Source organism: Dipodomys merriami, unplaced genomic scaffold (genome assembly GCF_024711535.1).
Source record: "Dipodomys merriami isolate MVZ:Mamm:240054 unplaced genomic scaffold, mDipMer1.0.p SCAF_106, whole genome shotgun sequence".
Classification (NCBI taxonomy): Eukaryota; Metazoa; Chordata; class Mammalia; order Rodentia; family Heteromyidae; genus Dipodomys; species Dipodomys merriami.
The window spans coordinates 50,274-71,589 of NW_027202338.1; the positions used below are offsets into that span (position 1 = coordinate 50,274).

At 52.5% G+C, this 21,316-nt stretch overlaps 2 protein-coding genes across 4 annotated transcripts; one reads left to right on the forward strand and one right to left on the reverse strand.

The window, feature by feature from the left end:
* The first annotated feature begins 8,221 nt into the window (after nt 1–8,221).
* On the forward strand, nt 8,222–8,977 carry LOC138811570 (immortalization up-regulated protein-like). The gene is made up of 4 exons (XM_069999328.1): nt 8,222–8,327; nt 8,427–8,539; nt 8,639–8,719; nt 8,843–8,977. Exons 1-4 carry the CDS (start codon nt 8,306–8,308, stop codon nt 8,936–8,938), a joined length of 312 nt encoding a protein of 103 aa, XP_069855429.1. The 5' UTR covers nt 8,222–8,305; the 3' UTR covers nt 8,939–8,977.
* Nucleotides 8,978–9,558: 581 nt separating this feature from the next.
* On the reverse strand, nt 9,559–17,062 carry LOC138812212 (protein YIF1B). Of its 3 annotated transcripts, none has more exons than XM_070000237.1 (8): nt 16,947–17,062; nt 13,309–13,547; nt 13,115–13,219; nt 12,945–13,023; nt 12,749–12,806; nt 11,426–11,581; nt 11,249–11,342; nt 9,559–9,843 (listed from the first exon to the last, which is right to left on the reverse strand). In XM_070000237.1, the coding sequence occupies exons 1-8, from the start codon at nt 16,987–16,989 to the stop codon at nt 9,688–9,690; spliced, it is 930 nt and encodes a 309-aa protein (XP_069856338.1). In that variant the 5' UTR covers nt 16,990–17,062; the 3' UTR covers nt 9,559–9,687. The 3 variants fall into 3 exon arrangements, with proteins under 3 accessions (XP_069856338.1, XP_069856329.1, XP_069856347.1); XM_070000228.1 differs by having other exon boundaries at nt 16,938–17,062; XM_070000246.1 differs by lacking the exon at nt 16,947–17,062 and adding an exon at nt 16,791–16,893.
* Nucleotides 17,063–21,316: the final 4,254 nt, after the last annotated feature.

Here is a 21,316-nt window from a genome sequence, read left to right on the forward strand (position 1 = left end):
TCCTCTGTTTCGGTGACTCAGGAGGCTGGCCCGGCTCCCAGAAGCAGCCAGGTGTGACATGGCACTTCCTGACATGGCTTTGGACTCTCCTGGGAACAAAAAAGCTTGTGTCCTTCCCTCAGCTCTTCCTAGAAACCCTGAGGGTGTGACTTCAGAAGCAAGCTGCAGGGGCTTCATGTAGCCAGGAAGCCCTTCCCTGCCTCCCTCACTGCCCCTGTTGCCTGTGGGCCCAGATGCTTCCCCGCCATTCTCCCACCTGCCTGTTGGGCCGAGGCCTGCCATCAGATCTAACGAGCAGGAGTTCCCATGTATAGCAAGATTCTGTCTTAAAAAAGCAAAACAACCCATTTGTCAACACACCAGCCCTGCCAGTTCTGCACCGGATGTTCCTGGGTGTGGGCCCTGCCCCTGGGCGTTGAGCCAGAAGCCTTCCAAGTCGAATCACCCAGTTTCAGAGCCTGTGGCCCCGGCCCTTCCCTGCAGGGTTTGTGTTGGGGTGGCCGCAAACTGTCTCCACTGGGGATGCCTTTGGTCTTTTGGTCCTATGCTGACTGGCAAGTCATGCAAAAGATGAGTAGTCCAAACTCCCTCGTGTTACTCTTGGTGGATGGAGAGCTAACCCTAGCTACTTTCAGCCTGTCGTGGGGGCCCCTGGGATGTGGCGAGGTGCAGTAGTCTGCACATTGGCCTCATTGTGCTGCTTGGAGGCCTGGTGATGCTGAGACCAAGTGTCTTCACAAACAGTGGAATGGCACACAGGTGAAAAACTTCACTAGAGCCCACATGGGGTCGGGGGGGGGGGGGCTCTTGCTCAGGGCTGGAAAATGCATAACCTGGACAAGACTGGTTGTGGTAGAAAGCCAGTGCTAGACTTTGTCTGATGAAAAACGAACCTGAAGCCAGGCACTGGTGGCCCATGTCTCTTATCCTAGCTACCCAGGAGCTAAGATCTGAGGATTGCAATTTGAAGCCAGCCAGGGCAGAAATTCTGTCTTTTTATCTCCAGTTAACCACCAGAAAACTGGAAGTGGCTCAAACTGGTAGGGCGCTAGCCTTGAATGAAAAAGCTGAGATAGTACTCAGGCCCTGAGTTCAAGCCCCATGACCAACAACAACAAAAACAAAAAACTGAGCTGGCACCAGTAGCTCACACCTAGAACACTAGCTACTCAGGAGGCTCAGCTCTAAACCAGCACCAGCAGAAAAACTCAAAAGTGGACCTGTGAAGCCAGGTGCTGGTCGATCACACCTGTAATCTTAAATACTCAGGAGGCTGAGATCTGAGGATGGCAGTTCAAAGCCAGCTTGGGCAGGAAAGTGCATGAGATTCTTATCTCCAATTAACCACCAGAAGACCAGAATTGGCATTTTGGCTCAAAGTGGTAGAGCACTATCCTTGAGCTGAAAAATTCAAGTCCCATGACCAACCAAAAAAAAAGTGGAGTTGTGGCTCAAGTGGTAGAACACCAGCCTGTGTTGAAAAAGCTAAGGATTGCCCCAGGATTGGCAAAGAAAAGAACCGCTGGGTGACGGTGGCTCAGGTCTGTAATCCTAGCTACTCAGGAGACTGAGATCTGAGGATCGCAGTTCAAAGTCAGCCCGGGCAGGAAAGTCTGTTAGACTCTTATCTCCCATGAACCAGTCAGAAAATTGGAAGTGACGGTGTGGCTCAAGTGGTAGAGCGCTTGCCTTGAGCTGAAGAGCTGAGGGACAGCGCCCAGAGGCCCAGAGTTCAAGCCCCATGACCGACAAAGAAAAAGAAAAAACCCAAGTCCCTGCATGCTAAGTGGTGACCTTTACTATAGGATATGGTTGGTTTCAAAGAAAACATTCTAGAACCAGGATTAGAATGTTTATAGGGCCGGGACGCTCTGTTCACAGAAACTCCAGGAAAGACTAAACCAAATCTTGCTACAATTGCTTTTTCCAGTCAACCACATCATTTCCGCACAGCAGGACCAGGCCCCTCTCACCCAGGTCCTGAGGCATCTTGGCTTTCCTGACTTCCTAAGATGCAGTGAGCTTCGGGGTTGCCTCCTGCATGGCATCCTCCTCCAGATGAGAAAGGTAGAGGGCGGATGCGGACACGTGGCTCCAGGCAGGACCATGGTAGTATTTCTGCAGGACATTGGGATTACAAGTCCTCTTTTTCCACAGGGAGAAGACACATTGTAGGCAGAAATAATTTGAGAGCAAGCAGGGGAGGCAGAAGAGGATCCCACCAGGTTGGGCTTTAATGTGAAAGGATTGACATCATCTTACTCAGTGTGTCTTGGGTCTCTAAAATTACAACCAAGGCCTATGAAATCATGAGGCACAGGAAGGGGATAGACAAGTTGTGAGTGTGAGTGTGAATGTGTGTGAGGGGGGTATATATATGTATGTGTGTGTGTACATACATTTTTTTCTGGTTCTGAGCCTTGAACTTAGGTCCTGCACGCTGTCCCTGAGCTTCTATTTCTTTCTTTCTTTCTTTTTCTTTTTTTTTTTTTTTTTTTGGGTCCAGTCGTGGGCCTGAACTCTGGGCCTGGGCGCTGTCCCTCAGCTCTTCAGCTCAAGGCTAGCCCTCTACCACTTGAGCCACAGCGCCACTTCTAGCTTTTTTCTTTTTTCTTATGTGGTACTGAGGAATCGAACCCAGGGCCTCATGCATGCATGGCAAGCACTCTACTCTTCCTTTTTTTTTGTCGGTTGTGGGGCTTGAACTCTGGGCTTGGGCATTGTCCTTGCACTCTTAAGCTCAAGTCTTGTGCTCTACCGCTTGAGTCACAGCGCCACTTCCAGTTTTCTAGTGGTTTATTGGAGATAAGAGTCTCATGGACTTTCCTGTCCCGGCTGGCTTTGAACTGTGATTCTCAGCTCTCAGCCTCCTGAGTAGCTAGGATTACAGGCCTGAGCCACCAGCGCCCTGCCTGAGCTTCCACTTCTTTTGCTCAAGGATGATACTTTATCATTTGAGCCACAGCTCCACTTCCTGCTTTTTTTTAGCGGGGGGGGGGGGGGGGGGGAGGGGGGGGGCGGGGGAGGTGGTTAATTGAGTCCTGTGGACTTTCCTGCCCAGGCTGGCTGTGAACAGCAATATCATATTTTAGCCTCCTGAGTAACTAGGATCACAGGTACGGACCACTGATACATGGCACGCCTGTGTTATTTTATTTTGTATGGTCTAAAAATACACAAAAAGCCCAAGTTGTCCTCTGCCAAGGACCACAGAGTTGGGTCCTGACTATAAAACAATATGGAGTCAGGAGCACAGGCCATGTCCTCTGTGGGCTAGGTCACCCACCCTATATCTTCAGGCTACTGGTCTCACCGCTGTTGCACAACATGCTACCTGGTGTCCTTGGGTGAGAAACAGTACCAATTCTGGTCCCAGCTGTCACACATATAACTTTTGAGGGTCCTGTCCTCTAGTTTCATGACCAACTCTTAACATTTTGATCATTGTCACCCTAGAGGTGACTCACTCTCATTCTATTAAAAGTGTTTTCTTTTTCCCAGTAAACTTTCCTAACATTTACTAAGCATCTATTTACCTTAGCCAGATGCTAGTATCTTGTATCTGTAATCCTAGCTACTCAGGAAGCAGAGATCAGAAGGATCACAGTTCAAAGGCCAACCTGTGGAAAATGTTCATCAGACACCCTCCTATCTGATAGAAGATGTGTTGTGGGCTTGTCATCCCAGCTAGGACAGGAAGTATGAATAGGAGGACTGCTGTCCAGGCAGCTCAGAAAAATGAGACCCTAACTCAAAAATAACCAGAGCAATGGCTCAAGGTGTTGGCTCAAGCAAGGGAGCATCTGCCTAGCAACAGTGAAGCCTTAAATTCAGATCCCAAACAAACATTGTAAGGTAGGTTTTCCACTTCACACAGGAGGAAACATTCAGAGTGGTTAGCTTTCTTGCCCCTGCCAGGCAGTCCTCCAGCTCTACGCTGTCCTCAGCACCCTCTGGCCTGAGCTTGCCTCGCTGACTCAGCAGAAGATAAGGAACAACACTGGGACCCAGCGTCTGGTGATCAAAGCAGACAAGATCCCCACACTCTTCATACAAGACTTTCTCATGGAATCCAGCACCCAGCTGCAGGCATAACCACAGACATTGCTCATAAGCCTGTAATCCCAGCTACAGGGGCAGAGATCAGGAGGATCAAGGTCTGAGGCTAGCCTGGGGCAAAAAAAACCCTACCTGGAATCAAAGGTGGGGGGGGTCACTGCTTAAGTGGTAGAGGACCTGCCTAGCAAAACATGTGGTACTGAGTTCTATCCTCATCTTAAAAAATAAAGCACTTGAGCCGGGCACTGGTGGCTCACGCCTGTAATCCTAGCTACTCAGGAGGCTGAGATCTGAGGATCGTGGTTCAAAGCCAGCCCCGGCAGGAGAGACCGTGAAACTCCTATCTCCAATAAACCACCAGAAAACCGGAAGTGGCGCTGTAGCTCAAGTGGTAGAGCGCTCGCCTTGAGCTGAAGAGCTGAGGGACAGCGCCCAGGCCCAGAGTTCAAGCCCCACGGCCGACAAAAATAAAAAATAAAGCACTTGGAGCTGGGAAGGTGGCTCAGTGGTAGAGTGCTTGCCTTGCATGCATGAGGCCCTGGGTTCAATTCCTCAGCACCACATAAGCAAAAAGAAAAAAAGCCAGAAGTAGCGCTGTGGCTCAAGTGGTAGAGCGCTAGCCTTGAGCCAAAGAGCTGAGGGACAGTGCCCAGGCCCAGAGTTCAGGCCCCATGACCGGACCCAAAAAATAAATAAATAAAGCACTCCTAGAACTTGGTCTGTATGTGCTGGGATATTCCTGCAATCCCAGCTACTCTGCAGGCTGAGTTGGGTAGAGCCGCATATAGGCCAGGAGTTTTGAGGCCAGCTTGGCTACTCAAAAACACTTCAATGATGCTTTCTCTGGTCCCTTTAAGGTCCACCCCCTCTCAGCATACCACAAAATTATGACTGCTCTGCTGCATTTCCAACCTCCCCTTTCTTTGGGGTAATGGTGGAAATTTCTTATTTATGTAACAGGGCCTTATGCTGCTAAGGTGGACTGACTCTACCACTTGAGCCACACCCCCTCACCCTTTAGCTTTGGTTTGTTTTTCTGTGTGTGTGTTGGGAGTGGGGTGGTACGATGGTTTGGACTCAGGGTTTGCTTGTTAGGTGGGTGCTCAACAGCTGAGCCATACCTCCATCCCTGGCCTCAGGTTTTTGTCCAGCCTGCCAATGCCTTTTGTATAACTGCATTAAAGGTATGAGCCATGCATACATAGCTTATTTACTTAGTGTGTGTGTGTGTGTTGTTGTGGGACTTGAACTCTGGGCCTGACACTGTCCTCAGCTCTTCAGCTCAAGGCTAGTGCTCTACCACTTAAGCTACAGCACTACTTTTGGTTTTCTGGTAGTTTATTGGAGATAAGAGTCTTACTGACTTTCCTTGCCTGAGCTGGCTTTGAACCAGGATCCTCAGATCTCAGTCTCCTGGGTAGCTAGGATTATAGACGTGAGCCACCAGCACCCAGCCTTATTTTTTTTAATACGGTGATTAATTCCTGGTCCTCATGTTTAGTAGACAAGCACTTTACCCTTTGAACCTGGTCAAACAGCTCCTGGCTTATTTTGTTTGGGAATTTTATTTATTTATTTTTTTTGAGAAAGGGTCTCGCTTTTTTTGCAATTTTCCCTGCCTCTTAAATAGCTGGGACTGTAGTCATTTGCCACCATATCCAACTCTATATTTCTTTTTAAAACACACAAGGGAACATACTCCAAATGTACACCAAAAATATTTTTCATTATCATAAATCGGTTTTTATAGTGGCCTTGAACTCTTGACTGTTCTGCCTCTGTCTTTGAGGGCTAGAACATTTTTATTACCTTAGCAAGATTACTTTTTATTATCTTAGTAAGATTTTAAATGCCCACTTAGTTAATCCCAGTTCCTCCCCTCGGCTCCCAGCAGTCTTTTCTCCCTTTCTGAACATGCCAGACAAATGACATCATACCAGAGTCTCTGGTGTGGCTTGGGCCAGCCATGAATCCCGTCATTTCTGTATGCAAGGTCACATTTTGCTTGTCCATATGCAGCAGACAGGACAGTTGGTTTCCAGTTTCCTCCCCCAGATAAACTTCCCTTGGGGGCTGGGAAGGTGGCTCAGTGGTAGAGCGCTTGCCTTGCATGCATGAGGCTCTGGGTTCGATTCCTCAGTACCACATAAGCAAAAAGAAAAAAAGCCGGAAGTGGCACTGTGGCTCAAGTGGTAGAGCACTACGCTTGAGCTGAAGAGCTGAGGGACAGCGCCCAGGACCAGAGTTCAGGCCCCACTACTGGCCAAAAAACAAAAAAACAAAAAATTTCCCTTGTGCCCCACCAGAATGTGGGCTCCTTGAACATGTAGGAGACCTAGCAGGTGCTGAGTAAATGCATGCCAAAGGAATGAAGGAACAACAACTTTCAGGTAGTGGTGAGCACACCATGCTGGACCAGGGTAAGGAGAGGAGTGATGGGTGGGCTGTCTGCAGTCAGGGCAGGCCCCTTGAGGAATGGGCCTCTGAGTATAAGGGTCATGAACTACACACACTCATGCTGCTTGGGGGAGGCTGGGCTAAAAAGGGGTGTACAAGGCCACCTGACCTGAGCCAGTGCTGGGGAGGGGAGGCTGGACTCAGCTGGATGCCTCTTTAACTTCAATCCTCAGATCTCAGCTTTCTGAGTAGTTAGGATTACAAGTGAAAACCACCGGCACCCGTCCCCGAACCTCACCCCACCGACCGCTGGCTCGGGACCATAGCCCGCCCACGTGGGGATGCGGGGGGGGGGGGGGGGGGGGGGGGGAGACAAACCCTTGTGTCGAGGGCTGACTTTCAATAGATCACAGCGAGGGAGCTGCTCTGCTACCGGCACCCAGCTTAGTATCTTCTAAAGACACGCCCTGGCTATGTTGCTTAGGTTGGCCTTCAGCCTGCCATCCTCTGCCCAGTACATGGAAATTGCCACCATGCCCAGCAATAATGCAGCTTATAGCTGGGTGTGGTGATGCATGCCTGTAATCAACCCCTGGTGGAGGGGGCTAGGTGGATCTCAAATTACAGAAAACCCTGGGCAAAGGTAATTTCATCCATCTCAAAAACAAAAACAAGCCAGGCATGGTTGCACAGACATTCAGGAGGCTGAGACAGGAGGATCACCAGAAGGAGTTGAAGACCAGCCTAGGGTACATATTGAAACCCTATCTTGGGGCAGGAGGAGCACAGGGCATGTAGATGAAATGGTAAGAGTGAATGCCCAGCATGGACAAGGCCCTGGGTTCAGTTCTCAGCTTTGGGCGTCAATCCCCAGGTTGATAGTGGTTGCAAGCCTCCTCTGAGAGGTAGAGTAGAGCTCTTTTTTTTTTTTTTTGGGGGGGGGGTCCGGTCTTGGGCCTGAACTCTGGGCCTGGGCGCTGTCCCTCAGATCTTCAGCTCAAGGCTAGCGCTCTACCACTTGAGCCACAGCACCACTTCCAGCTTTTTTCTTTTTGCTTATGTGGTACTGAGGAATCAAACCCAGGGCCTCCTGCATGCAAGGCAAGCGCTCTACCACTGAGCCACCTTCCCAGCCCAGGTAGAGCTCTTTCAAATGCTGTTAGAGCTCCTTTAAAATCAGCTATTGCCCTCCTGCAAGGGACGAGGAAGAAGTGGAGAGAAGGCAGGTGTCCCCTCTGTTGGCCAGACAGCAGGCCTCTAGATCCCTCCCCCACAATGTGCTGGGGCCTGCACAATTACAAAGTCATTCTGTCAGGTGTATTTCTAATAGCACCCCAAAGATACCTATTAATACAGTGCTTTCTTTTATATGCACTTTGCAGGTACCAGTCTCAGAAATTAATCCATTTCAGGTCACAGTCACCCCAAGATAGCTGTCACCTACAGGGGAAGGCCACACAGCTTCCTGGTCTCCCTGTGGCTGTCCCTGAAGGCTGGCCACCTGCCTCTGGAGACCAGAGAGGGGCTGTGACCTGAAACTAAGCTTGAAGCCCTTGACAGGGTCAGAATGCATTGTGGTTCCCAGGAGGGCTCTTCCGGAAGTTTGCAGCCCCCATCCCCAGGGCCAAGGCTGGAGGTGGCAAGCAAGCCTTTCCATTTCCCAGGGAGGAAAGTCGGGGTGAAGCCTGGGAGGGGGTGGGTGAGTCAGAGCTCAGGAGCTTCTTATGGGGACAAAGGCTGAGGGTGGGGCTCCTCGGAATTCCTGGGGCGGGCAAATTGGGTCCCTCCCCCTGCCCTGAGGCACAGTTTAAGCTCTCCCGGCCTCCCTTTCCCCACACACCTCAGCACCATGGAGTTCGACCTGTCTGCAGGTACGACCCCCGGGAGGGAGTGACCCCGGGAGGGAGTGGCACAACCCACGTCCTGGGGTCCTCACGCGGGGAGGGGGTGCACCTGACTTCTCTCTGCAGCCCTGGGCTCCACTTCCAACAAGCCAGCAGGGGCAGGCCAGGTGGTAGACCCCAAGTCCTGTCCCCACAAAGCTCAGGGCGGGCCAAAGGCAGGCGCCGCTCAGCACCCGAAGGTAAGTGGCCTCGCCGCCAGGCCCGCCCCGGGTGCCGGGGCCTCCCACGCTGGGGTGGGGGGCTGGTAGGGGTCCCCGCTCACTGCACACCCCACCCAGCAACGCCACGGGAGCTCCTCGGACTCCAGCAGCAGCAGCAGCAGCAGCAGCAGCTCCAGCGAGGCGGAGTCCGAGGGGAAGGTAAGGCCGCGCCGGCCCCGCGGGCCGGGCCGGGGTCGCGGGGCAGCGCCGGGGCGGGGGGCGCGGGCCCGTGCCCAGACCGCCAAGTCTCCTCTCCCACCCGCCGCCCGCGGCGCACCGCAGGCCGCCGGCTGCGAGCAGCGCAAGCCCTGCCCGGACAAGGCCAAGAAGCCCAAGAAGAAGGAGAAGAAGGGGAAGAAGGAGAAGGCCCCCCATTGACGGCAGGCGGGCGGGGCCATTAAACCTTCCCCCACCTTCGCGCCCGGCCGCAGCTCTCTGCCGCCCCCTGCCGGCATCCCGCGCCGCCGCCCTCCGCGCGCGCCCGGCCGCCGCTCTCCTCTGCCCCGCCCCGTCCCGCCCTCCACGCGCGCGCCCGGCCGCCGCTCTCCTCTGCCCATCCCGGTCCCGCCCTCCGCGCGCGCGCCCGACCGCCGCTCTCCTCTGCCCATCCTGGTCCCGCCCTCCGCGCGCGCGCCCGGCCGCCGCTCTCCTCTGCCCATCCTGGTCCCGCCCTCCGCGCGCGCGCGCGCCCGGCCGCCGCTCTCCTCCGCCCCGCCCCGCCCTCCGCGCGCGCGCCCGGCCACCGCTCTCCTCTGCCTCGCCCCGTCTCGCCCTCCACGCGCGCGCGCCCGGCCGCCGCTCTCCTCTGCCCCGCCCCGTCCCGCCCTCCGCGCGCGCACCCCCGGCTGCTGCTCTTCTACCCCGCCCTCGCTCTCCTCTCCCCGCCCTCCCCCTCCCCTGCCCGTCCCAGGCCGCCGCCTTCTGCCCCGCCCCGTCCGCCCCGTCCGCGCCCTCCGCGCCCGTCCGGGCCGCTGCGCCCCCACCCAACAACCCAAAGCCGAGGCCGCGGAACGTCAGGTTTATTGTTTCCTTGTGCAGCGAGAAAAAATCAGCACCTTGGCGGGGAGGGCGGGCGGCCGGGCCGGGCCGGCCGGGGGTGAGATGAGTCTGCGGGAACCGGGCCGGGCTCACCGCACCAGGTGGAAGGTGAGCCAGTACATGAGCAGGGGCTGCGCCGCCGCCACCGCCATGGTCAGGTACATGCGCAGCTGGTTGCGCGCCCCGCGCACCGGGACCCCCTCCGCCGCCGCCTCCGACAGGATCTTCAGCCGCAGGGTTCGGATCTGCGGGGAGAGGAGAGAAGGGGACGGGGTGAAGGGTTACCCCGGGGCCATGGGGACCAGACTACTGCCCGCCCCCAAGTCCCTGCAGCCTCCAGTTCCTGCTGGGGGGGGGGCTCAATCCCCTCCTCTCCCTTCTTAGTCTTGGAGGCAGAAAACAGGAGGTCCCAGACTCCGAGGCCAGGCCCAGCCCTTCCTTGGGAACTCCCTGCCAAAACCGCCCGTGTATGGGTCAGTCGACAACCATCCTTTTTTGGGTTCGGTTGTGGGGCCTGAACTCTGGGCCTGGGCACTGTCCCTCAGCTCTTCAGCTCAAGGCTAGCGCTCTACCACTTGAGACACAACACCACTTCCAGCTTTTTTTTTTCTTCTGTTTATGTGGTGCATGAGGAATCGAACCGAGGGCCTCATGCATGCAAGGCAAGTGCTCTACCACTGAGCCACCTTCCCAGCCCAACAACCATCCTTTTTTGGGGGGAGCCAATGAATGGACTCGAGGGGTCTCTACAAGCGTGGCAAGCGTTCTACCTCTGAGCTACTAGCACAGCCCTTCAGATGGCAACTTTTGTTCTTTTCTGCGTAGTTTGCGACTGTCTTGTTTTCTGCTCACCCCAGTCTTCCCAGGACCCTCACCAGCATCCCTTTTTTTTTTTTTTTTTTTTTTTTTGCAAGGCTGGGCTTTGAACTCAAGGCCCCACACTTGCTGACCAGTGTTCTACATCTGACCCACATCCCCAGTCTAATCGTTCCATTTTACAAAACAGGAGCCAGGTTTAGGAAGTAATTTGCTGTAAAATCCTGGTGAAGACTGAGGTCAACCTAAGGGTTCAGTCACCAGCATCCCACTCCATTTGAATGGGCTTTTTTTTGGGGGGGGGGGTCCGGTCGTGGGGCCTGGGTGCTGTCCCTCAGCTCTTCAGCTCAAGGCTAGCGCTCTACCACTTGAGCCACAGAACCACTTCCAGTTTTCTGTGGTTAATTGGAAACGAGTCTCACAGACATCTGGCCAGGCTGGCTTTGAACTATGATCCTCAGATCTCAATCTCCTGAGTAGCTAGGATTACAGGTGTGAGCCATGGGTACCCAGCTGAACAGGCTTTTGAGAAATCTCATGGGGACATGTGGGCTGGAAAGCCCATCATGTGAAAGAAGGAAGCAAAGGTGAGGGGTTTCCCTGGAACCAGCATGCTACCACCCCCAGCATCCAGGCTGGCTCTATCCCTCTAGGCCCCAGCATGATCACCCCTCTTCCAGGAAGCCCTCCAGGCAGAAGTGGCCACTCTAGATCCCTTCAGTTCACTAATATGACTATGGTTTAAGTTCCTGGAGCTCCTCTGCTTGGATGTCCTGAGGGGTCAGCCCGGGGGGCCTCTGGCCTCAGCCTCACACACCCGGGGCCCAGGCTTACCATAAACACAAAGATGGACATGCAACACCAGCCCAGAACCAAGTAGTAGCCAATCTTCCCAAAGAGCAGGCCCATGAGGACCCCGCCGATCATCCTGGAGGCAGAGAGAGAGGGGAAGCCAGGTCTGAGGAAGAGGCCTGAAGGCTGGGGCTGGCAGGCAGAGTACGGGGCACTCACCCAACATATTTGTAGCCCAAGAAGGCCACCAGGTCGATGGTGGTGAGGTCGGTGTTGACTGTGACCAGGTAGAGGCTGAGCAGGATGGCCAGCACCTCCACGGTCAGCCAGGCCAGAGCTGAGCTTGCCTGGAGTCCCAGAAGGTCTGGGGAAAACCTGCCAGGACCAACACCCAAACCCTGTCATTGGTCTCCTGTCATCGCTGGGGTCCCCAAAGATGGGTGGCAGCCTGCCATGACAGCAGGCTTGTCCCTAGACTGTGACACCCACAGCAGTCGGGGCTGGGCAAGGGGACCGGGAAAGGCTTGTGATGGACATAGGCAAGAGGAGGCATTCTAGAAGACAGTATGGCTGAGCTGATATCAGGAGGGCTAAGGAGCTGGTAGGGGAAGGAGAGCTTGGTTTTTGTGCCTCATCTAACTGTTTCTAATGGCATTTGTTTTCAGTGCCACAAAGGAAAGGTGCAGGGGACTAGGAGAGGTGGAGGTGAAGAGGTGACACTGGCTGGGAGATAATGGTGAATGAGCAAGTGCTGGGCAGGTGACATGGGGGAGAAACATATTCTTGGGCCAAAAGAAATGGATGTGCAGCCAGGCGCCGATGGCTCATGCCTGTAATCCTAGCTAGTCAGGAGGCTGAGATATGAGGGTCAGCGTTCACAGCCAGCCCAGGCAGGAAAGTCTGTGAAACTTATCTCCAATTAACTACCAGAAAACCGGAAATGGCACTGTGGCTTAAGTGGTAGAGTGCTAGCCTTGAGCTGAAAAGCTCAGGGACAGTGCCCAGGCCCAGAGTTCAAGCCCCATAACTGACAAACAAGAAAAAAAGTACAATGACCCTGGGATCAGAGGTTCTTCGGATGCACCTACAGAGGAGCAGAACAGCAGGCAGGGTGAACAAAGCAGCAGCCAGGACTAAACATTCCAGCTACTGCTGGAGTCAGGAGGTATTGGGGGAGGGGAGGGCCTCTTTTAAGCAAATGAGGAAGAGGACAGATCTGGGGCCAGAGGCTAAGAGGAAGGAGTGGGAGCAGGGATAGAACAAAAATGGTGATAGCAATATTTCAAACCAACTGGGAGCCAAGGTGGTACTAGGAAAGATGTTCTGTGAGGGAGAGACTTAAGACTTCCAGACTGGGCTGGGATGTAGCTCAGTGGCAAAGCGCTTGCCTAGCAAGTGCAACGTCCTGGGTTCGATCCCCAGTACCAAAAAAGAAAAGACAAAAAAAAAAAAAATACAGTTAAAAAAAAAAAAACCAAACAAAGACTTCCAGACTGCCCTACTGCCCCTCAACCCAGCCCTCCAGCCCAGGCCTAGCCTTACCTGTCCTGGGTTCCCAGTGCAAGGCCTGCCACCAAGATGTAGGTGATGAAAGCCATCGCTGGGGGAGACAGGGACACTGATCAGAGGACAAAGGGCCATTTGGGGCCTCTGAATATCCAGCCCCCCTGCCACCAATAAAAATCAGGGTACAATGGTGCCTGCCTGTAATCCCAGCTAGAGGGAGGAAGAGACAGACCTGGAATATAGAGATCCGGAGCGTTGACATCAAAACGGGGTGCCACAGGGGTGTCCTGCTGGTACTGTACCTCCCAGTCCTGTAGAGTGAGGGGGGGAATGGACAGAAGCCCAGAAATGGGGCTTCTCCTGCCCTGTTTATAGCCCCAGCCCCTGGGCAGGGGTGCTCACCTGGTGTAGGTAAGGGAAGATGAGCAGGCCCAGTTTTTTGCCCACATACACTGTGTCCACAGCAAAGTAATACTTGAGCTTCGAGACTGGAATGAAGCGGTCGATCTGGGGAGGCAGAGCTCAAACCTGAGGCTGTGTGGCCTCTGTCTGACCCCCCACACGCACCCCATTCCCAATACTCCCCACCTACTTACATTCTTATCCACAAGTTCCTTGCCCTGGGCCGCCAGGCTGCTCCCATAGGCCACGGCCATGTCAGAGACAGGATTTGTTAAGAAGGCTGCCTGGGGGGACGCAGAGGTGGCGGGGTAGCCCAGATTTCCCGGTGCCCGCTGAGCGCCATAGCCCCGGCTGTGGGCTGAACTCGTGTCGTCAAAAAGCTGGTGGGGGTCTGCCATGCCTGGCTGGGACATTGGGACCCTTCGCTTGGAGGCTGCAGGGGAAGAGGATGGGGGGGAGCACTCATTCACTCTGCAGCAAACCCTCCGTTTCCCCCACAGGGGGTGGGGACCCCAAAGGAGAGTACTGAAACAGGAGAGGGGCTGTCAGGGGTAGATCTGCCTACCAGCCATGCAGGGCATGAAGCCCTGAGTCCAAACCTCGGTACTGCCACACACACACACAAAGAGAAGAAAATATTATGACTTAACTCATCCAATCCACCAATTTCTGCTAACATTTGTATCTTCATTTCAGAGGAGAAAAGTGAGTCCAAAGACACTCAGCCTCAAAGCTATGCCGGTAGTAAGAGGCAGAGCCAGCTTCCAAGAATTTGTAAAACCCAGGCTTTGGTGGCTCATGCCTGTAATCCTATTTTTGAGGAGGCTGAAGATCTGAGGATCACAGTTTGATCTTCCTTGCCAGGCTGGGCAAGGAAGTCCATGAGACTCTTATCTCCAATTAACCACAAAAAACCAGAGTGGAAGCCAGGTGCTGGTGGCTCACGCCTGTAATCCTAGCTACTCAGGAGGCTGAGATCTGAGAATTGAGGTTCAAAGCCAGCCCGGGCAGGAAAGTCCCTGAGACTCTTACCTCCAATAAACCACTAGAAAACAGGAAGTGGCGCTGTGGCTCAAGCAGTAGAGCATTCATTTGCCTTAAGCTGAAGAACGCAAAGACAGCGCCCAGGCCCAGAGTTCAAGCCCCAACCGACAAAAAAAAAAAAAAAAAAAAAAGCCAAAAGTAGATCTGTGACTCAAGTGGTAGAACACCAGCCTTACAGCACAAAATCGCAGGGACAGTGCCCCAGAGTTCAAGCCCTAGGACCTAAATAAATAAGATTGTAAAAGAATGAGGCTAGGTCTGGGAAGGTGGCTTTGTGGTAGAGTGCTTGCCTAGCATGCATGAGGCCCTAGGTTTGATTCCTCAGTACCACATAAATAGAAAAAGCCAGAGTAATGCTGTGGCTCAAGTGGTAGGAGTGCTAGCCTTGAGCAAAAGAAGCTCAGGGACAGTGCCCAGGCCCTGAGTTCAAGCCCCAGGCCTGGCAAAAACAAAGATTGAGGCTAAGGTGTGGTTCAGGTCCTTAATAAGGCACTGGGAACCAGAGTCCAAACTTGGAAGAAGACAGGGGTCAAATTATCCAATCCAGAGCCCTCAGGCCTCTTGTAGAATTGAGTTAACTCCTGCCTGGGCAGGGGCTGGTGTGAGACAAAATGACACCCCCAAACTACTCAGCCCCACAAAAAGCATCTGTCCGTGTCACTTGGCAATTGGCAGCCTCCAAGTCTTCCTCTCCATTTCTTTTTTCCCCCCTTTTCCGGGGATGGGACCCGGGACCTAACCCGCAGTAGACAAATGCTCTACCACTGAGCCATAACCCTAATTCCATCCTGTCAATTCTTTTATAGCCTGAAAATAAATCCAGGTCTCCTCAAAGTCAAGCAAGCAGCATGGGCCCTGCCCATTGCCCCACTTGTAATGTCCTTGCCCTCCTACTGCTTCTTGAAAGTCCTGCTAGCCTTCCTCCCTCCACCCTTGGTAGGTAGGGTTCCCAGTTACCTACGTGTTTCTCTACACTGTCAAGCCTGGGTCAGCCAACCTCCAAATCTCTGCTTCTGACACAGCGCCTGCACCTGTCTCATCTATCTGACCTCCCTGCTGGCCACAGCACTGGAGAAAACAAATGCTTGTGCCTTCCCAGAACTGATGGCACCTGACTGGTCCCTCTCCAGCGCCCTGGGAGATGTGGGCCAATTTTCCACCCTTGCCCTGGTTTTGTGCCTGTCACCTAGCCCAGTCTCACCCTTAGCCAGTGCCCCTCTAGCTCCTACACTCCATCTTTAGCCATGATTAATTAGTTTCTTGGCTCTAGTCCTGGGTTAAGTCACTTCCAGAACTCCCTCTGGCTGTTCCTGGGCCTTATCTCAATGTCTGCAGGTACAGTCTAACATCCAGCCAGTAGTTCACAGTGTGGGTGTGTGCTGGTAGTAGGGCCCAGGGCCTGAGCACTTAGCTTTTTTTTTTTTTTTTTTTTTTTTTTTTGCTGGTCGTGGAGCTTGAACTCTGGGCCTGGGCACTGTCCTGAGCGCTTCAGCTCAAGGCTAGCACTCTACTACTTGAGCCATAGCACCCACTTCCAGCTTTTTTTTCTGTGTATGTGGTGCTGAGGAATCGAACCCAGGGCCTCATGCATGCAAGGCAAGCGCTCTACCTCTGAGCCACGTTCCCAGCCCGCACTTAGCTTTTTTATTCAAAGCTCAAAGCTAGTGCTCTATTACTTGAGCCGCAGCTCCACTTCCAGTTTTTTTGTTTGTTTGTTTTTTTCCTGGCTAATTAGGGTCTCGTTGACTTTCATGCCTAGGCGGGCTTTGAACTGCAATCCTTAGATCTCAGCCTCCCAAGTAGCTAGCATTACAGGTGTGAGTCACTGGCTCCTGGCACCTGCAATCTTTCATCATGCTTTTCCAGGAACCCTAAACACTATAGGCCTGAAGCCTCTGGGTACCCACAACACCTCTGTCTCAGGATCTCTGCTTGCGATTCCCCATGCCTGGCCTCTACTTCCACAGTCATACATCCTTTACTCCATGCAGTCACTGTCTTCTGCTCTGTACTGGCCACTCCATGTGGACAGAATGAGCACACGGGACTTCTCCCTCAAAAGCCCTAGTCACATCCCATTATTCCCTAAACCATCCTGGTGAATTATTTCCCGGATAGTTTAGTATCTGTATCTGAGCTGTAAGACAGCAAGAACTAGGGCTTAGGTTGGGTACAACTGGGTCCTCAAATTCCAGCACAAAGAGGAGGGGGACAAGACATTACTGAATAAATAAACCAAATGTCCAGTGTATATATGAAGATGAACTAGAGGCAGAGGCCTACTAATTCAGAGATAGGGACAGGAGTGCAGTTAGGCTCATGCTTGTAATCCCAGCCACTCAGGAGACTGAGATATGAGGGTTGTAGTTCGAAGCCAGCCAGGGCAGGAAAATCTATGAGACTCTTATCTCCAATTAACTAGCAAAAACCCCAAAGTGGAGCTGTGATTCAAGTAGCAAAGCACTAGCCTTAAGCCAAAAAAGCTAAGGGACAGCGTCCAGGCCCTGAGTTCAAGCCCCAGGACCAACACAAAAAGAATTTTCTAAAGACCCTATCCCTAATGCACCCCATATCCCCTGCCCTAATGCACCCCATACCCCCAAGGCACCCCCTAACTTAATGCACCCCCTACCCGAGCCTGGCATCTCCACGCTGGGCGTAACTCGAAGATCCAGATCTTCAATATCCTGACCTCCGACCTGTAGTGACCTCGCCAACCGCCACTCCCGGCTCCCGCCACGCCCCTAGCCCGCCCGAGCTTCCTCAGCCGGCCACGTACGCCACTTACGCAGCCGCGGCGTCCCCGCCGCCGCCAAGCCTGCCGGGTGCATCTTTCGCCGCCGCCGCGCCGCGCCGCCGTCGCCGCCGCCGTCGCTGCTGCTGTCTCAGCCGTGGTTCAGAACGGGCCCGCCCGGCTCCCGTAGCCACGCCCCAGGAGTGACGCTACAGCCAATGAACCACCGGACTGACCGAAGAAGCCCCGCCCTTTCACAGGCTTGGGCGGGTGGGCGGTGCTCTACGTGGACTAGGGTGAATGACATAAAGCAGGGGGTGGGAGGGCGTGGCCTGAAATCTTCCTGGGAGTAAGCAGTGTCGGGTGTCCAGCGAGGTGGTCGATGGGAAATGGAGTCTTCTAGAAGAGGGAGCTCAATTTGGGTGACTGAGAGCATTGGGGAGTCCAAGAGAAAAGGTTGAACTTGTGTCCTAATCAGAGTCATGAGACTTCTGTCACCTATAGATTTTTAGAGTGAATATTTTATTGTTTTTTTAAAAATAAATTTCAAGCCTGGCGCTGGTGGCTCACGCCTGTAATCCTAGCTACTCAGGAGGCTGAGATCTGAGGATCGTGGTTCAAAGCCAGCCGGGCAGGAGAGACCGTGAGACTCCTATCTCCAATAAAACCACCAGAAAACCGGAAGTGGCGCTATAGCTCAAGTGGTAGAGCGCTGGCCTTGAGCTGAAGAGCTGAGGGACAGCGCCCAGGCCCAGAGTTCAAGCCCCATGACCGACCAAAAAAAATAATAATAAATTTTAAAAAAATAAATTTCAGGCTGGGGCCTGCTCCCCCCAGCCTGTAATCCTAGCTACTCAGAAGGCTGAGATCTGAGGATCGTGGTTCAAAGCCAGCCCGGACAGAAAAGTCCTTGTTAGAGAAATGAGCTCCCTTCCCATAGTTTAGCCCACTCCCCTTCTCCAGAGCTTTGCATGCTTCCTTCCTAGGCAACATTAGGCCCATGTAGTGGATGGCACTTCTCTGGGGCGGCTACAATCATATAAAAGAGCCCCTTAGAGTGACCTTCAGTTGCAAGACCCCTTATCTACTATTTGGACAGCAGCCATAAATCCTAGTCTGCCAATATGAAGCCCCTGACCCACATGTCCAAACCTCGGTCTCTGCCTCTTAGCTCTTTGTACCCCCCTCCTAAGCCTCCTAGGTTATACAGGTCACCTCAGAAAATAGCCAGTGCTGCTTCTCACTTCTCCCTTGTGAGAAGGGGTCTTGCCGGTTTGCACCTGATGTTTGTGTGGTTTTCTGGCAAAGTCTAATAATCTTCCATTTAATCTTTCAGTCTCTGAGACTGTTATCTCCAATGAATCACCAGAAAAATGGAAGTGGCACTGTGGCTCAAGTAGTAGAGCGCTCCCCTTGAGCTGAAGAGCTTAGGGACAGTGCCCAGGCCCAGAGTTCAAGCCCCACGACTGACAAAAATAAATAAAAATAAATTTCCTTTCCTCTTTTGTGTGCCAGTTACAAGGTCTTGAACTCAGAGCTGAGTGCTGTTGCTGAGCATTTTTGGTTAAAGCTGATGGTCTAGATAGGAGTCCCCTGGATTTTCCTGTTCGGGTTGGCTTTAAACTGTGATCCTTATATCTCAGCCTCCTGAGTAGCTAGGAATACAGGAGTGAGACACTGATGGGGGGGGGGACCCTTGAGGGCCTTTCTGCAATGAGTCTTGCCTCAGTTGAGTTCTTTTTGTTAGTTCCCTATTCTTTACTTCCAAGACCTTTGGGTTCCACCATTTTCTCCATCTTACTCCTGGGTAAGCTAGGATTACAGAGACAAGCCACTAGCATCCAGCTTACTTTTTAATTACTATAGCAATTATTTTGCCCCTTTTTTTGTTGGTGGTGGTGGTCAGGCTTGAGCTCAGGGCTTGAGAGCTGTCTCTGAGCCTCTTTGTGCTCAAAGCTAGCTCTCTACCATTTGAACCACCAATGATACTTCCAGCTCTTTTTTTTTGGTCAGTTGTGGGGCTTGAACTCTGGGCCTGGGCACTGTCCCTGAGCCACAGCACAACCTCCAGTTTTTCTGGTGGTTTATTGGAGATGAGAGTCTCACAGACTTTCCTTGCCCAGGCTGGCTTTGAACCTCAATCCTCATATCTCAACCTCCTGAGTAGCTAGGATTATAGGCATGAGCCATCAGCTCCCAGCTGTCAACTTCCAGCTTTTGAGTGGTACATTGGAGGTAAGAGTCTCAAGGGGACTTTTCCTCCCTGGCTGACATCAAACCGCAACCCTCAGATCTCAGTTTCCTGAGTAGCTAGAATGAAAGGTGTGATCCACTGGTGCCTGGCTATTTTGCCTTCTTTCTGGTCTATTGTGTAACAACTAATCCATGAAGGATTAGTTCCAGGACCTCAATGGATACTAGAATCCTCAGACATAAAACATGATATATGGGCTGGGAAGGTGGCTCAGTGGTAGAGTGCTTGCCTCACATGCATGAGGCCCTGGGTTCGATTCCTCAGCACCAGGTAAGCAGAAAAAGCAGGAAGTGGCGCTGTGGTTCCAGTGGTAGAGTGCTAGCCTTGAGCTGAAGAGCTGAGGGACAATGCCCAGGCCCAGAGTTCAGGCCCCATGACCAGCAAAAAAAAAAAACAAACCAAAACCATGATATATGGCCCAGGCCCTAGTTCATATATCCTAGTTACTCAGGAGGCTGAGATCTGAGGATTGTGGTTTGAAGCCAGCACAGGCAGGAAAGTCTTTGACACTCTTACCTCCAATTAACCAGCATAAAAGCTGGAAGTGGAGATATAGTTTAAATAGATACATAGATATCATAAATATACATAGTATTCTCTGTGTGTACATATAGTCAACCGGATCAAACTCAGGGCCTCACATATACTAGGAACATGCTCTACTGCTGAACCTTACCTCCAGTTCCTTAAATTATTCCATATTACTTATGTGTATGTGTCTTTTTTGGGGGAGGGGGGTTGTAGGGCTTGAACTCAGGGCCTGGACACTGTCCCTGAGCCTCTTTGTGCTCAAGGCTACAGTTCTACCACTTGAGCCACAGCATGACTTCTGGCTTTTGAGTGGTTTATTGGAGATAGCACTGTTATGGGAACTTTTCTGCCCAGGCTGGCATCAAACCATGATACTCAGTCTCAGCCACCTGAATAGCTAGAATTACAGGTGTGAGCCATCAGCGCCTGGCTTCATTACATATTATTTATGATACCTGATATAAATCCATATAAGGCCTTAGTGGAAGAATGCTTGCCTTGCATGCATGAAGCCCTGGATTTGATTCCTCAGTACCACATAAACCAAAAAAGCCAGAAGTGGAGGTTCAAATGATAGAGCACTAGCCTTGAGCACAGAGAGGCTCAGGGACAGAGCCCAGGCCCTGAGTCCAAGCCCCTAGGACCTGCAATAATAAATAAATCTGATATTACTCTGTGTGCACGCACGCGTGCACATGTGCATGCATGCATACACACACCAATCCTAGGGCTTGCGCTCAGGCCCTGGGCACTGTCCCTGAACTTCTTTTGCTCAAAGCTAGTGCTCTACCATTTGAGCCACAGCACCACTTCTGATTTATTGGTTTATTGGAGATAAGAGTCTCACAGACTTTCCTCCCCTGGCTGACTTTGAACTGTGATTCTCAGATCTCAGCTTCCTGAGTAGCTAGGATTACAAGTGTAAGCCACCAGCACCAGGATCTCTGTACAGTTTCAAGAATAGTGACGTTCCAGGCATCAGTGGCCCATGCTTAAGTTTTCTCATCTGCTGTTATAATTCAGAATTACATGGAAAGGGGTTAAGGATTCACTACACAAATGTGGCTACTCTTAGCTACTCTATTTTTATTAGCATGTATCTCTTCCTATAGACTGTCAGCCCCATTTGGGGTCCGTTCCAAGAATGGGCACAACTTTATAAATAGACCCAGTTCAGCCTATCTGAGCTGGGTTACCAGCCCCCAATTCCTGTGTGGGTTCATTGTGGTTTGAATTCTGGGCTGTCCTCCAGATGGCTTCCAGGAAGGTACTGAGTTCTTTTTTTGGGGGGGTCTGGTCGTGGGGCCTGAACTCTGGGCCTGGGTGCTGTCCCTCAGCTCTTCAGCTCAAGGATAGCACTCTACCACTTGAGCCATAGCACCACTTCCGGCTTTTTTTTCCTGCTTATGTGGTGCTGAGGAATCGAACCCAGGACCTCACGCATGCAAGGCAAGTGCTCTACCGCTGAGCCATCTTCCCAACCCAGGTACTGAGTTCTTGCTCCCCACCCTCAGAGGGTGTGTGTGTGTGTGTGTGTGTGTGTGTGTGTGTGTGTGTGTGTGTGTGTGTGTGTGTGTGTGTGTGTGTGTGTGTGTGTGTGTGTGTGTGTGTGTGTGTGTGTGTGTAGAGATCCTAGAAG